Source organism: Eleutherodactylus coqui, chromosome 3, assembly GCF_035609145.1.
Source record: "Eleutherodactylus coqui strain aEleCoq1 chromosome 3, aEleCoq1.hap1, whole genome shotgun sequence".
Taxonomy (NCBI): domain Eukaryota; kingdom Metazoa; phylum Chordata; class Amphibia; order Anura; family Eleutherodactylidae; genus Eleutherodactylus; species Eleutherodactylus coqui.
In genome coordinates, this window is record NC_089839.1 from 221,181,045 (window position 1) to 221,193,830 (window position 12,786).

General features: G+C 45.1%; 1 protein-coding gene across 1 annotated transcript; it reads left to right on the forward strand.

The window, feature by feature from the left end:
- Positions 1-12,121: 12,121 nt before the first annotated feature.
- On the forward strand, positions 12,122-12,544 carry LOC136620269 (octapeptide-repeat protein T2-like). Its single transcript, XM_066594971.1, has one exon. It carries the CDS (start codon positions 12,122-12,124, stop codon positions 12,542-12,544), a length of 423 nt encoding a protein of 140 aa, XP_066451068.1.
- Positions 12,545-12,786: the final 242 nt, after the last annotated feature.

A 12,786-nucleotide genomic window follows, 5' to 3' on the forward strand; every position in this document is an offset into this window, starting at 1 on the left:
GCCCAAACATGCCACATGCAGCTTAGAAATATTGCTAGAATACGTCCGTTCCTAACCACGGACACGCTAAAGACGCTCGTGGTTGCCCTCATCCACTCCCAGCTTGACTACTGCAACTCGCTACTCATTGGCCTCCCCCGCACTAGACTCGCTCCGCTCCAATCCATACTAAATGCAGCAACCAGACTCATTTTTCTATCCAGTCGTTATTCAGACGCCTCTGCATTATGCCAGTCGCTGCATTGGCTGCCCATCCACTGCAGAACTAAATTTAAACTCCTCTACCTCACTCACTGTCAGTACACCACCCAGCCCGCTCACTCCGATCGGCTAACACACTCAGACTAAACACCCCTGTAATACGAACCTCACATGCTCTCCTACAGGACTTCACCAGAGCAGCACCCATCCTCTGGAACGCTCTACCCCAAGGCATCCGGACAATTCCCGATGCACGAAATTTCAGACATGCCTTAAAAACGCACCTCTTCAGGGAAGCATACCAAATCTCCTGACCTAGTCCCTCGCCCCTTCCTATGGTGCCCCACCCTGTTTGCCTTCTAATAAATGATCTGTACATCAAATTTCTTATTGCCTGTGTTCCCCAACCCCTGCACCTCCTGTACCACCCTCAACCCATTTGTGTCTAACCAAATGTACCTCACATTGTATGCTTTTGTATTTATCCATGCCTGAAAGCGCTGTGGAATAAGTTGGCGTTATACAAATAAAGATGATTATGAATATTATTCATAGGTTCCACCGTGCCCTTGAGTCATTTATAGGTCCCACTGTGCCCTCAAGTCATTTATAGGTCCCACTGTTCCCTTTGAGTCCTTTATAACCACTGCTTTGCTCCCTGAGTCATTTATAGACCAACTGTGCCTCAGCAATAAAATAAAAAAAATAAACTTACCTGCAACATGCTCCCACAGCGTCCTCCATCATCTACCCTGGCTTTCGGAGCAGAAAGTGCTCGGCTTCTTGCAGTGCTGCCATCGTAGTCAATTATATCCACATCTTAAAGACACAGATACAACTGATTTCAAAGAATGATGACTGGATTAATCCCAATTCTGAGTGGGCCCACTAGGCTAAGTGGGCCTTGGCACCTGTCCGGACCCAGGTTGAGTGGCTTTTGGCAAGGGTCATTAGATTTCGTTAGATGCCATAATTTAAAGGGGTCTGCCCTATGAACAAATGTCCTCACCCATTAGACATCTTTGGCTTTCAGGATAGTTGACCCCAAAAATGTGACTTCAACTCCCTCACCATTAAATACCCCAAAACAACAGTGCAACCGCTCTACATGTGTAATTTTGGTCCAGCCATCAGTTGGTTGGAGATGTGACGATGCTTCAGATATCTGTTGAGCACTGACAGTAACTAATTCACATATCATTACTAACGTTTCATTCCCACGGATGTGACACATCGCTCCGTGTAGAAGGCTCCCTTTAATTAGTATGCGCAAGGGGTGGTATAATAGAGATTAAATGAAGACGCGACTTAATACTTCATCACAGAGACTGAACAGGAGGAATCTCCGACGGAGTCTCTGAGAAATGGGATGTAAATTGCATCTCGACGTTACATCCTTCAAAAGACGTATACAAGACAATTAAAGTGACAGGGAGAGTGAAGGAGCGATGCTGTGATGAGATGATGCGCAGGCTTTATGATAAACAAGGGGTAATGAAGAAGAGGGGTACCTGGAGGTAAAACAGGGCACGGGGGTCCTACAGGCATGGGGATCTGCTCCACTTGTACATGTCAACAGGGAGAGACAGCCCTTCATGGGATAATATGTGAGTAGCAGGTCGTGGCAAAAATGAGAGTGGCCTTTTCAAAGAGTGTGGCTTATATAAAAGGCTAGGGTGTAATATATTCAGACCCCAAAATACGAGGGGCTGCTGATAAGTCTTTGGCTTTGTGTTCTTTTTTAGTTTCTATGGTAACGAATGTTACATCACATGAAAGCCTTATTGTTACCATGCGGTGGTTGCTGGTCCTTCCAGGGTGGCGGTGTACGGGGTCTCGCAGTCGGGGTGTATTCCCCCGGCTTGTGGCCGGCTGCTGGGGGCGCGGGTGCCTGGCCGGCATGGGCAGCGTGGTTCTGGTGGCGAGCGGCGCCGTGCGTGCACCTGTGAGTGCAGCTGCCGTGCACGAGCTCCCTTTTGTTGTTTTCTGTTGGGAGTTGGCTGTCTCTCTCTCTCACCGCCCCTGGGCAGAGGCTTTTGTTTAAAGGTCAGGAAGAGACTTGCAATCACTGCCAATTATTGGTTTCCCTCAGTGTGCTAGCTAGTCTGCCTCTGTTGGTCTCCTGCCTCAGTCATCTTGTCTGCTATACCTTGCTATTGTTCACCAGGTTTTTCCATCTGCCTCAGTTCTGCTTAGTATTGTTTGTGTTTGTTTTTACATCTGCCTTTTCTGTCAATATTCTACCCTTTCCATCCAGGTATGCCAGTGTCCCTTTTTCAGTCCCTAGTGAGAGTAGGGGCCGCCGCCCAGTTGCCCGCCTGGGGTTAGCCAGGAGTGGAGGCAAGTAGGTAGGGACAGGGGTTGTGGTTGATTTCTAGGGCACCCAGGCTGGCGTATCAAGGGTAGTATACCGTAACATAATAAATGGTCCTTAAAAATTGCTCTCCAATGGAGGCCATGAGTACCCTCGCAAGTCAGTTGCAGGGTTTAGTGGTCATGATCCAAGACCTGTCCGGTTGTATGGTGGCCCAGGAGCAGCGGGAGTTAGAGCATGTTTCTATCGACCCTTCTATTCCTGAGCCCAAGTGTCCTCATCCTGTGGTATTTTCAGGGGGAAGGAGCAAGTTTTTTGTTTTTCAGCAGGCATGTAGATTGTATTTTCAGAAGCGGCCCCGCTCCTCCGGCTCAGAATCCCAGAAAGTTGGATTGATTATATCCTTATTTCGGGGTTTCCTCCAGACATGGGCCTACTCCTTACCCGAGAGATCAGCTTGCTTGCAGTCAGTTGATTTGTTTGTTCAGGAACTTGGAGGTATTTTTGATGAGCCGGACCGCGCAGGGTAGGCGGTATCTCATCTCATGTCTCTACGTTAGGGGCAGCAGTGGGTAGAAGACTATTGCTCTAAATTTAGACAGTATGCAGGTGAAACCTCTTGGAACGATAGTGCCCTTAAAGATGTGTTTTTTGTTGGGTCTGTCTGACGCTGTCAAGGATCTACTCATTTCTGATCCCGCTCCCGTGACACTCAATGATGCAATAGAATTGGCGGTTTAAGCTGACAAGAGGCTGAGATCTAGAAAAGAGGAACGTCAGGTCCGTAAGGCTAGGGAATCCAGCAGACCAGCTTCCACTTCTCCTATGCCAACTTCTGGTGCCGAGCCTATGGAAGTGGACCCGCTAAGTCCCGAGGAACGGCGATGGTTCCGGATGATTCATTGTTTCTGCCTCTATTGTGGGAAAGCTGGACATCGTGTAGCGACCTGTCCTCAGAAGTGTCTACAACATCAGTCCGAACCGGCGGAAGAACTTCAGATCCTAGGCGGTCTTCGGGAGGATCGCCTAGGATCACAGGTACTCCCTAAGTTGTTGGTTCCTTGTCAGATTGGCTTCTGGAATTTCACTCGGTCCGGTCAAGCTTTTTTTGATTCGGGTGCTGCCATCAATTTGATTAGTTTAAGTTTTGTCAGACCTCTGATGACTGAATTCTCGGCGTTAAAGATCCCCATCTGCTTCACTAGTATTGATTCTACCCCTCTGTCGGCAGGTGTTGTACAATGGAGGACTCCGATTTTGCAGTACACTGTGGGTGTTCTCCATTCTGAGAATCTATCGTTCTTGGTAATGGAAAGGATGTCTGTTGATGTAGTGCTTGGTATGCCCTGGTTGGCACTGCACAATCCCCGATTTGATTAGTCCGCTCGGGAATTGACACATTGGGGGTTGTCCGGTCATAGTCACTTAGCTACTATATCTGTGTGTTCAGCAGATACCATACTTATTCCTGAGTATTTGTCCTATTTTCATGACGTATTTTCCAAGAAACTGTCTGAGACTTTGCCTCCCCACAGGGAGTGGGACTGTGGTATTGATTTGATCCCTGGCAGTCCCATCCCTAAGGGAGCCGTTATTAATTTGTCTGGGCGTGAGCACGAAGCCCTTAAGTCCTATATCTCAGAGTCTCTGGCCAAATGACATATCAGGCCATCCAGTTCCCCTGCCGGGGCAGGTCTCTTCTTTGTAGAGAAGAAGAATGGGACATTGAGGCCTTGTGTGGATTATCGGGCTTTGAATAAAAATTCAGTGAAGAACCAGTGCTCCTTGCCCCTGATTCCTGATTTATTGAATCAGGTGGTAGGGGCCCACTGGTTTTCCAAATTGGACTTAAGGGGGGCTTACAATTTAATTTGCATCCGAAAGGGAAATGAGTGGAAGACCGCGTTCATTACCTCTTTTGGACATTTTGAATGTCTAGTCATGCCCTTCAGACTTTGTAATGCCCCTGCGGTGTTCCAGGGATTTATGAACGCGGTCTTCCATGACTTCCTGGGGGTATTTTTGGTCATATATCTCAATGACCTTCTAGTGTACTTCCAGACTGGGATTCACATGTGTGGCACCTGAGGCTGGTTCTGACCCATTTGCGTGAGTACCAACTTTTTGTCAAGTTGGAGAAATGCATTTTTGGTACTAAACAAGTGTCTTTCCTTGGTTATGTGATTTCTCCCATGGAGATTCAAATGGAGTCTGATAAAGTGGCAGCAATGTCCCAATGGGTCAGACCAGATAACCTGAAAGCTCTCCAGCGGTTTTTAGGTTTCACGAATTTTTACCGTAAATTCATTAAGAATTATTCTGTTATTGCTCAACCCCTGACTGATCTTACCAAGAAGGGGGCCGAATTGGTAAGATGGTCGCCAGAGGCCCTAGAGGCTTTTAGTTGTCTCAAAAGGGTGTTTACTGCTGCCCCAGTGCTAGCACAGCCTGACGCGAGGCGACCGTTCTTCATTGAGGTCGACGCATCTGATGTGGGGGTGAGGGTTGTATTGTCTCAGGAAGTCAGCGGGAGACCTGGGTATAGTTCAGTTCGGTGGAACGTAACTACAACGTGGGTAATCGTGAGTCATTGGCGATTAAGTGGTCTCTAGAAGAGTGGCATCACCATCTTGAGGGAGCAAGGCATCCCATTACCGTGTATACTGATCATAAAAACTTGGTATATCTCGCCAATTCTAAGAGAATCACAGCTCGTCAGGCCAGGTGGACGTTGTTTTTCGCCAGGTTTAACCTCGTCGTTACATATATTCCAGGGGAGAAGAACGTGAAGGCGGACGCCCTCTTCGGAGTTTCAGTTCGACGGAAAGTGAGACAGTGGCTCCCGAGAATATCTTGGCACCTGGGGTGGTGGTGGCAGCTGTAGAATCTGATCCCGTTCCTCATCTACAAAATTGTCAGCAGGACGCTCCCTCAGAGGTACCGGAGGGTAGATGGTTTGTGCCAGAGACCTTGCGTCTTAGAGTCACTGAAGAGTCTCACTCATCTGTTCTTGCAGGCCATCCGGGGGTTCAGAGAACTCTGGATCTTTGTACTAGACACTACTGGTGGCCAGGCATGTCTCAGGAGATCTGCAACTTTGTTAAGGGATGCTCTGTCTGTGCACGCAGTAAAAGTCGGTGTCCAGAGGGGCCTCTGAGACCGTTACTGGTGCCTGCAGCTGATGTCGCCACAGATGCGCTGCAGGGGGTATGGAAAAAAGTACAGAAGAACCTGGAAGCAACGGGGGCTCATACAGTTGCATAGTGGGAGGAGCCTATCTGTATCTGAACCTTACAGGATGGGACAAAAGGTATATTTGTCTTCTAGAAATCTCAAATTGAAGGTTCTAACTTTGAAACTGGCACCACCAGTTATGTGAGTCCCTTTGTCATCACGCATTTAGTAAACCCGCTTGCTTATGAACTTGATTTGCCAGCGACATGGAGGATTCACAGGGTTTTTAATAAGTCATTATTGAAATCTTTTGTTCCTTCGGTGGGGCATATCAAGGGTAGTATACCATAACACTTATGTGTCTAATATATGCTTTCAAAATTTTGTGTTTGTAGCTTATGGCAGTAATCTAGGCACGCGGGAAACAAAATGGCAGAGCCTAAAGTGATATTCACAGCTAATAAGAGCAGAGTGATAAAATTCCTTTTTCTGCAAGGAAAGTCCGCAAAGGATATTCATGGTGATATGTCGCAGACATTGGGTGATCAATGCCCTTCAAATTCTATAAGATCATCAATGCTGCGCACAACCTCATACTGGAGAATCGGTGAATTTCAGCTAAAGGAATAGCAGACATCATGGGGATTTCTCGTGAACGTGTTTGTGTCATTATCCATGAACATTCGAACATGAAGAAGCGATCTGCAAAGTGGGTCCCCAAATGTTGGACAACAGATCAGAAAAGCATGCAAGTGAAAACTTCCCGGTCCATTTGTCAGCGTTTCCGGACTGATAAGAACTTCCTGCATCGACTGGTCACTATGGATGAGACCTGGATTTATTTGTATGACCCTCAAACCAAGGAGCAGTCAAAAGAATTGAGGCTCAGTGGTTCTCCTCGCCCAAAGAAGTTCATGGTGCAAAAATCAGCCACTAAGGTGATGGCGTCTGTGTTCTGGGATAAGGAGGGCGTGCTGCTAGTGGACTACCTTCACAATGGTTCCACCATCAATGCAAGGTATTACATTGAACTTTTGGACCAGTTGAAGGCAGCTCTGAAGGCCAAAAGGCGCGGCAAGCTGTGCAAAGGAATCTTGTTCCTGCAAGACAACCCCTCCGCTCATACTGCACAAGCGACCACGGCAAAACTGGTGGAGCTAGGCTTCCAGCTGGTTGACCACCCACTTTATTCACCAGATCTAACTCCCTCCGACTATTATCTGATCCAAACCTGAAGAAACACCTCAAGGGTACCAAATTTCACACCATTTCTGATGCCATGGCTGCTACAGATGACTGGTTTGAGGCACAACCCAAATCCTTCTTTTTGCAAGGTTTACAGAACTTGGAATACCGATGTAAGAAGTGTGTTGACATCAGTGGAGAGTATGTGGAATAAATGGAAAGTTTCATCTTCCTATCTCGTTTCTTTCTGGGTAAAGCCAAAGACTTATCAGCAGCCCCTCGTACATACGGTACCCAATGAAGGAGGTTCCATACTAGGGAACTATACGACCTCTGTCTCTGCTATGTAGACAAGACCTCACAGGTGTCTGTGTTGGGGGTGGAGGTATACGATGCCTCTATATAGCATCATGTCATTTATGGCCTCGCTGACGACCACTGTGCGCACTGACTCATCCAGAGGAATAGCAGATTTGGTATTTACACCTGGAAACTGTACAATCGACCTCATTATAAGGAATCATTTCCACGTAAATCAGATAATCTGGCGCCCCTTATCACTATGTGAGCTGCACATATTGTATCAGTGCGCAGGAAGGAACAGGAGCGCGGCCGGCGTTCTGCTCTAATTGACGCTGAACCTGCACTGTGAGAAAAGCTGCTCTCATTACCTGTAGTTCCCCTTCTTATTGTTTTTGTGTCCCAAGGCTCGGCGCGCCGCGGCCTCATCGATCAACGCTTCCGAAAGAAGGAACTGAGCCTAAAGGGGCCAGAAAAGTGCTGAGCTGATACTTTACAGCTTAACCCCTTATGTCCCGGAGAGCCTGGCAATGTTCTTACCTTAGTGGTTCAGGTTCACCCTCTATTACGGCACTCCAGATATTACACACTATACATGATGGTATGTATACAAATACGACCGTATGGTAAAACACTATGTAAAAAAAGTATCCCTGCGCAGGACAGCATATCCCACACACGCTGTCCTGCACTGGATTCCTGGTTTCTTCTTCTCTTTAACTTTCCTTCTGTCTCTAAGGAACCTCGCGTAAAAATGCCGCACATACCCAATGTAATTACGTATGTACAGCATTCTTGTACGCTCCCACAGAGAACAATAGGGTTCTATCGTACGTAATATGCAGTAAAATAAAACATGCTGTGTTCTATTATACACAATGCATATATACAGGTGTGACTAGATTAATGGAAATCAATGGACTTTCATTGACTCCATTCACCACGTATGATGTGCACGTACATTGCGCACGGTATATACAATTAGACTATGCTCGTGCGAGCCCAGCCTAATGGTGACACGGTTGGTCATTTTTACGGTGTTTGATTACAGTTGAATCTTTTCTCCGAGGATCAATGTGCAAATATGATCATGATATCATAAAGCGTCTCACGTAGATAGTGTGAATTCGTTTAAACAATGGTGAATTTTGTTTGTGGGAAAACCTCATCAGCAGCGAACACGGGTTTTATTTTCATTACCTTTATGTGCAAATTTGGCGAAAAATTAAAGCATATAATTAACTGTAGATGTAAATTGCGTCCATGAGCTGATCTAGGGGGGAGACTATAACTAATACATAGGGTAGGCAATACTTTGAAGCCTTTTACTTCAGCAGGAGCTGCACCTGTACTACCACACCCAGCCACTGCACGAGTACAGCGCTATCTGCTTCCTGCTCTGTACACAGTGACAGCAGCCCACCAAACAGCTGCTTGGCCGGGGTCCCTGTGGATAGGTCATCAGTTTTTAAGAGATGGATCACGCCTGTCATTACATGTTTCTGTCTCTACTGCTAATCTCCAAGATACAGGAAGAGCGCAGATTGATGATAGTCTCCGGTCTCAGCAATCCCAACCCTGAAAAGAGGAAATTCGGAGCGTTGTGGGTGATTTCTCTAATAATGATTTCCAGGGTCTTTCAAAATGAGAGAAACAAACAGCCACAAATGAAGCCATTAATTTTCTTGCTCTCAGTGATTTAATTACGAGGGTTTAAATTGGACCTGGCAGATTGCGGGAAGGGTGGTCTACAGCAGAGGACAAGGACGGATGTGGAAAAGTGTTCTGCCAGCAAATGGGATCCAAATGTAGAATCCAAACTTAACCCCTCAGTGACCGCCAATACACCTTTTTACTGACCTCACTAATGGGCTTTCAACTTGCACATACATCTTTTTAAGATGGCAGCTTGACTTACTAGTGACAGCCAGGCTCCTGCTCTAATAACCAGAAGTGGAGAAACCTCAGATTCTTGCACTTTAACCCCTTACATGACACAATCAATAGCAACTACATCATATAAGCAGACGACAGGGCGAGGAGGCATCTCATGTCACTCATCGGCATCTTACAATGCGATTGCGAGGTACCAATGGGCTCTCATGCAGCCGGAGGCTTGACAAAGGCCTGCCATGTAACTCAGTCTATTAGGCCTTGCCTCCCACAGAGTCTAATAAACTGCCGTCATAGGCTTAGTAGACTGCACTACATAAGTAATGCAGTGCACTATTCTAGCGATTAAACGATCACATCTTCAATTCCCTTTCAGAGACTATAATGTCAAAATTAGTTCAATAATGTTTAATTTAAAAAAAGTTATAAAACTTTTACAACACATTATATGTACGCCAGAGTGGCGCAGCTGCTCCCACAGAAAACAAGCCCTCATACGGCTATCTCAACAAGTTATAGCTGCTGCATTGCAATGATGAATATCTCTTGGCCCTTAAAGGGGTTGTCTCGCGGCGAAAGCGAAAAAAAATTTTTTTCACTTACCCCCGCATTCTGCCCTGTTAAAAAGAAAGCATAGGTTAGTTTTTAAAAAGCACATTGCGCTTACCTGCATCAGCGTTCTGCAGCTTCTTCTATTCTTCTTTTAAAGATGGCGCCGCTGGTCTTCTCCCACGGTGGACCGCGGGTCTTCTCCCATGGTGCACCGTGGATTTTCTTCTCCTTCCTTGCGTTCCATTGCCGATTCCAGCCTCCTGATTGGCTGGAATCGGCACACGTGACGGGGCGGAGCTACGATGACGACGTGGTGAGCAGCTCTCCGGCACGAGCGGCCCCATTCACCAGGCAGAAGACCGCACAGCGCAAGCGCGTCTAAAAAAGCAAGAAGCCAGCGAAATTAGACGGAGCCATGGAGACGGGGACGCCAGCAACGGAGCAGGTAAGTGAATAACTTCTGTATGGCTCATATTTAATGCACGATGTATATTACAAAGTGCATTAATATGGCCATACAGAAGTGTATAACCCCACTTGCTTTCGCGAGACAACCCCTTTAAGGCACAAAATAAGCTGGTCACTTAGGGGTTAAAGCACTAAAATATCGCACTGCAAATGCTACTGTATTCAGGGGAGACGGACAGGATAACTGTATCACAAACTGCAACTGTGTAACAATTAGCGAGAACTCCGCTAATAATATCACATAGTACCTCTGCAAGTAACAGGATTAGGAGGCTTCACACGCTGTGAGTTATTACATGTGTCGCTCGTGACAACAACTACGTATGTGGAACGTAGAGCTGATTAGTCGAGGTGTCAGAGAAAAATCTAAAAAATATCTGAGATTTTAAAGATTTGTTTCTTAATTATTGGTTGGAGAACAGCGGCAGGACAGAATTTCGCTCATTTGCAAGTAAGTCATGAGTTGGAGGTTACTATAACTAATGATGGGGTAATAATGTGACATTGGTAAGTGTGGCGTATATGTGCTGCAATCTGCTAGTTACACCGTCATGTAAAGGAACCCGAAACCTAGAAACCAATCACAAGAAATGAAAAATGGCAACAAATTGACTATTGTTGAGTATGCAGGGACCACTGCGAAGGAGCAGAAGGCTTTTGCACCTAGGATTATATTCACACAGGTGAGTCTGATTTTGGTCAGTGATAAACTGACTGTTTTCTGTCTGAGTTTAGGGCTTTTATCCGCTATGGTTTTTTTAACGCTGCGATATCATTGCGTTTTTTTTTACTGCAAATGTCAATGGGACGAATTCGAGAAAAGAGTTTAAGAGCGGCCTGGAGTGTAATAATATTACATGTTATATAACTGATTACTTCAGAAGGTTCAGTAATCCAGAGATTATTCTGATTGTCAGATTTGGGATTGGGCACAGATTTTTTCATCTGAGGAAAATTGGCTTCTACATCAATGGGGTTGGTTTTTGTCTCCCCCTGGATCAACATGGGGCTAATAGGCTGAACTGGATGCACATATGTCTTTTTTCAACCTAACATGCTATATTACTATGTTTTGAAATGTGATAGTTCCCAGCAAGAGAAACCACGCAGTCTTGTAGATATGATACCTTTTAATGGCTAACAAAAATACATGATGTTAATGCAAGCTTTCGAACCATCGCATGGCTCTTCTTCAGGCTGAAATTAAATAGATATGAAGAGGCATGCATATTTATACACACATTCTTATGACCGGGCACAGACATGGATGTGAATAATTTGCACTTCAAAGAATACTACAACAAAAAATACAAACATCTTTAAATAGTCACGGATAAGGGACAATAATGCGAAATAAAAGAGAAGTCAGGTTAATGAATCCTGTCTTTGAATCTTCTATAAGTGGATGTATGTATGAGTTTTTGTCCCTCTGTCCATTTCTTCATGTCTTGGCTGGGGTGTAAGAGGGGGTGGGACATATCCATAGTGAAGAGATTATTTTGCAGTCCTAAGACAATGCAACAAAGGCTCCACCTTCTGCCAAACTCAGTGTAGACTCAGAAAAAAGGAAGGTGGGGAGATAAAATGAAGGGCAGGCTCCATTTTTTTACCCCTTGGGTTACAAGTTAACATTAAATTTAGTGTGTTATGATAACTTAGCTACAATGTACTACAGTGCTGTAATCATAATGCACCAGTGATGATGACAATTGCTAAGTTTGTACTAGTGTGGATTGTACTATACATAACTTCAGTACAGCCAAATTCGCCGAAATTCAGCAAAAAGTTTGATTCAATCCAAATCAGTGCAACTCGGACCTGAATTTCACAAACACCCCTAAAACTGGTGTATAACATTGTCTAAGAGCAATAAAGGTCATGTATAAAGAAAGAGGAAGGGATTTTAAAAAAGAATAACAACAACAAAAGGAAGAGAAAGAAGATGAGGAAGGTAATAAGAAAAAGAAAAGGAAGAGGAAAGCAAAGAGAGCCAGATGGAAAAATAGGAAATGGAAAAAAAAAGGGGAAAAGAAGATGAGGAAAATGGAGAGGAAGAGAAAGAGGAAAAGGGAAGCTAAGGAAGATGAGAAAGAGGAAGAAAGTAGAGAAAAAGTAAAACAAAAGGGAAAGGAAGGGAAGGGGTGGGGGGAGAAAGAAAAAGGGAACAGGAAAGGGAAGAAGAAGAGGAAGAGGTACAAACGAGGGGGGAAAAGTGGAAGAATAATAAGAAAGGGAAGAGGAAAAGGGAGAATAAGAGAAAGAAGGAGAGTTAATAGGATGAAGAGGAAAAAGATGAGAAGGAAGACGAGAAAGAAAAAAGGTGAAGAAAACAAAAGTAAAGAAGAAGAGAAAGATAGAAGAGGAAAGAATAGAAAGAGAAAAAGGAATAGGAAGAGTAAAAGGAAAAAGAAAGGTAAGATGAAAAGGAAAGGGAAGAGAAAGAAGGAAAAGGAGTAGGAACAGAAAAGGGAAGAGGAACAGAAAGAAGAAAAAAAGGAGGGGGAAGAAAAAACAGATAGGAAAGAGGAACAGGGAAAATTTTCTGCTTCCTCTTCTCCTCATCCTTCTTTTCCCCTTCTTCTCCTCCTCCTCCGCCTCCTCCTTCTTTTTCTTCTTCCTCTTCTAGTGTGAAGACGAACCACCAAGACGAATCACCTGAGGTTTGGGTTTGCACCGAACTGAACCTTTAGCAGTGTTCG

Excerpts from the sequence above, each read along its gene's own strand:
- LOC136620269 (XM_066594971.1), top strand. The coding sequence starts at position 12,122 with ATGAGGAAAATGGAGAGGAAGAGAAAGAGGAAAAGGGAAGCTAAGGAA.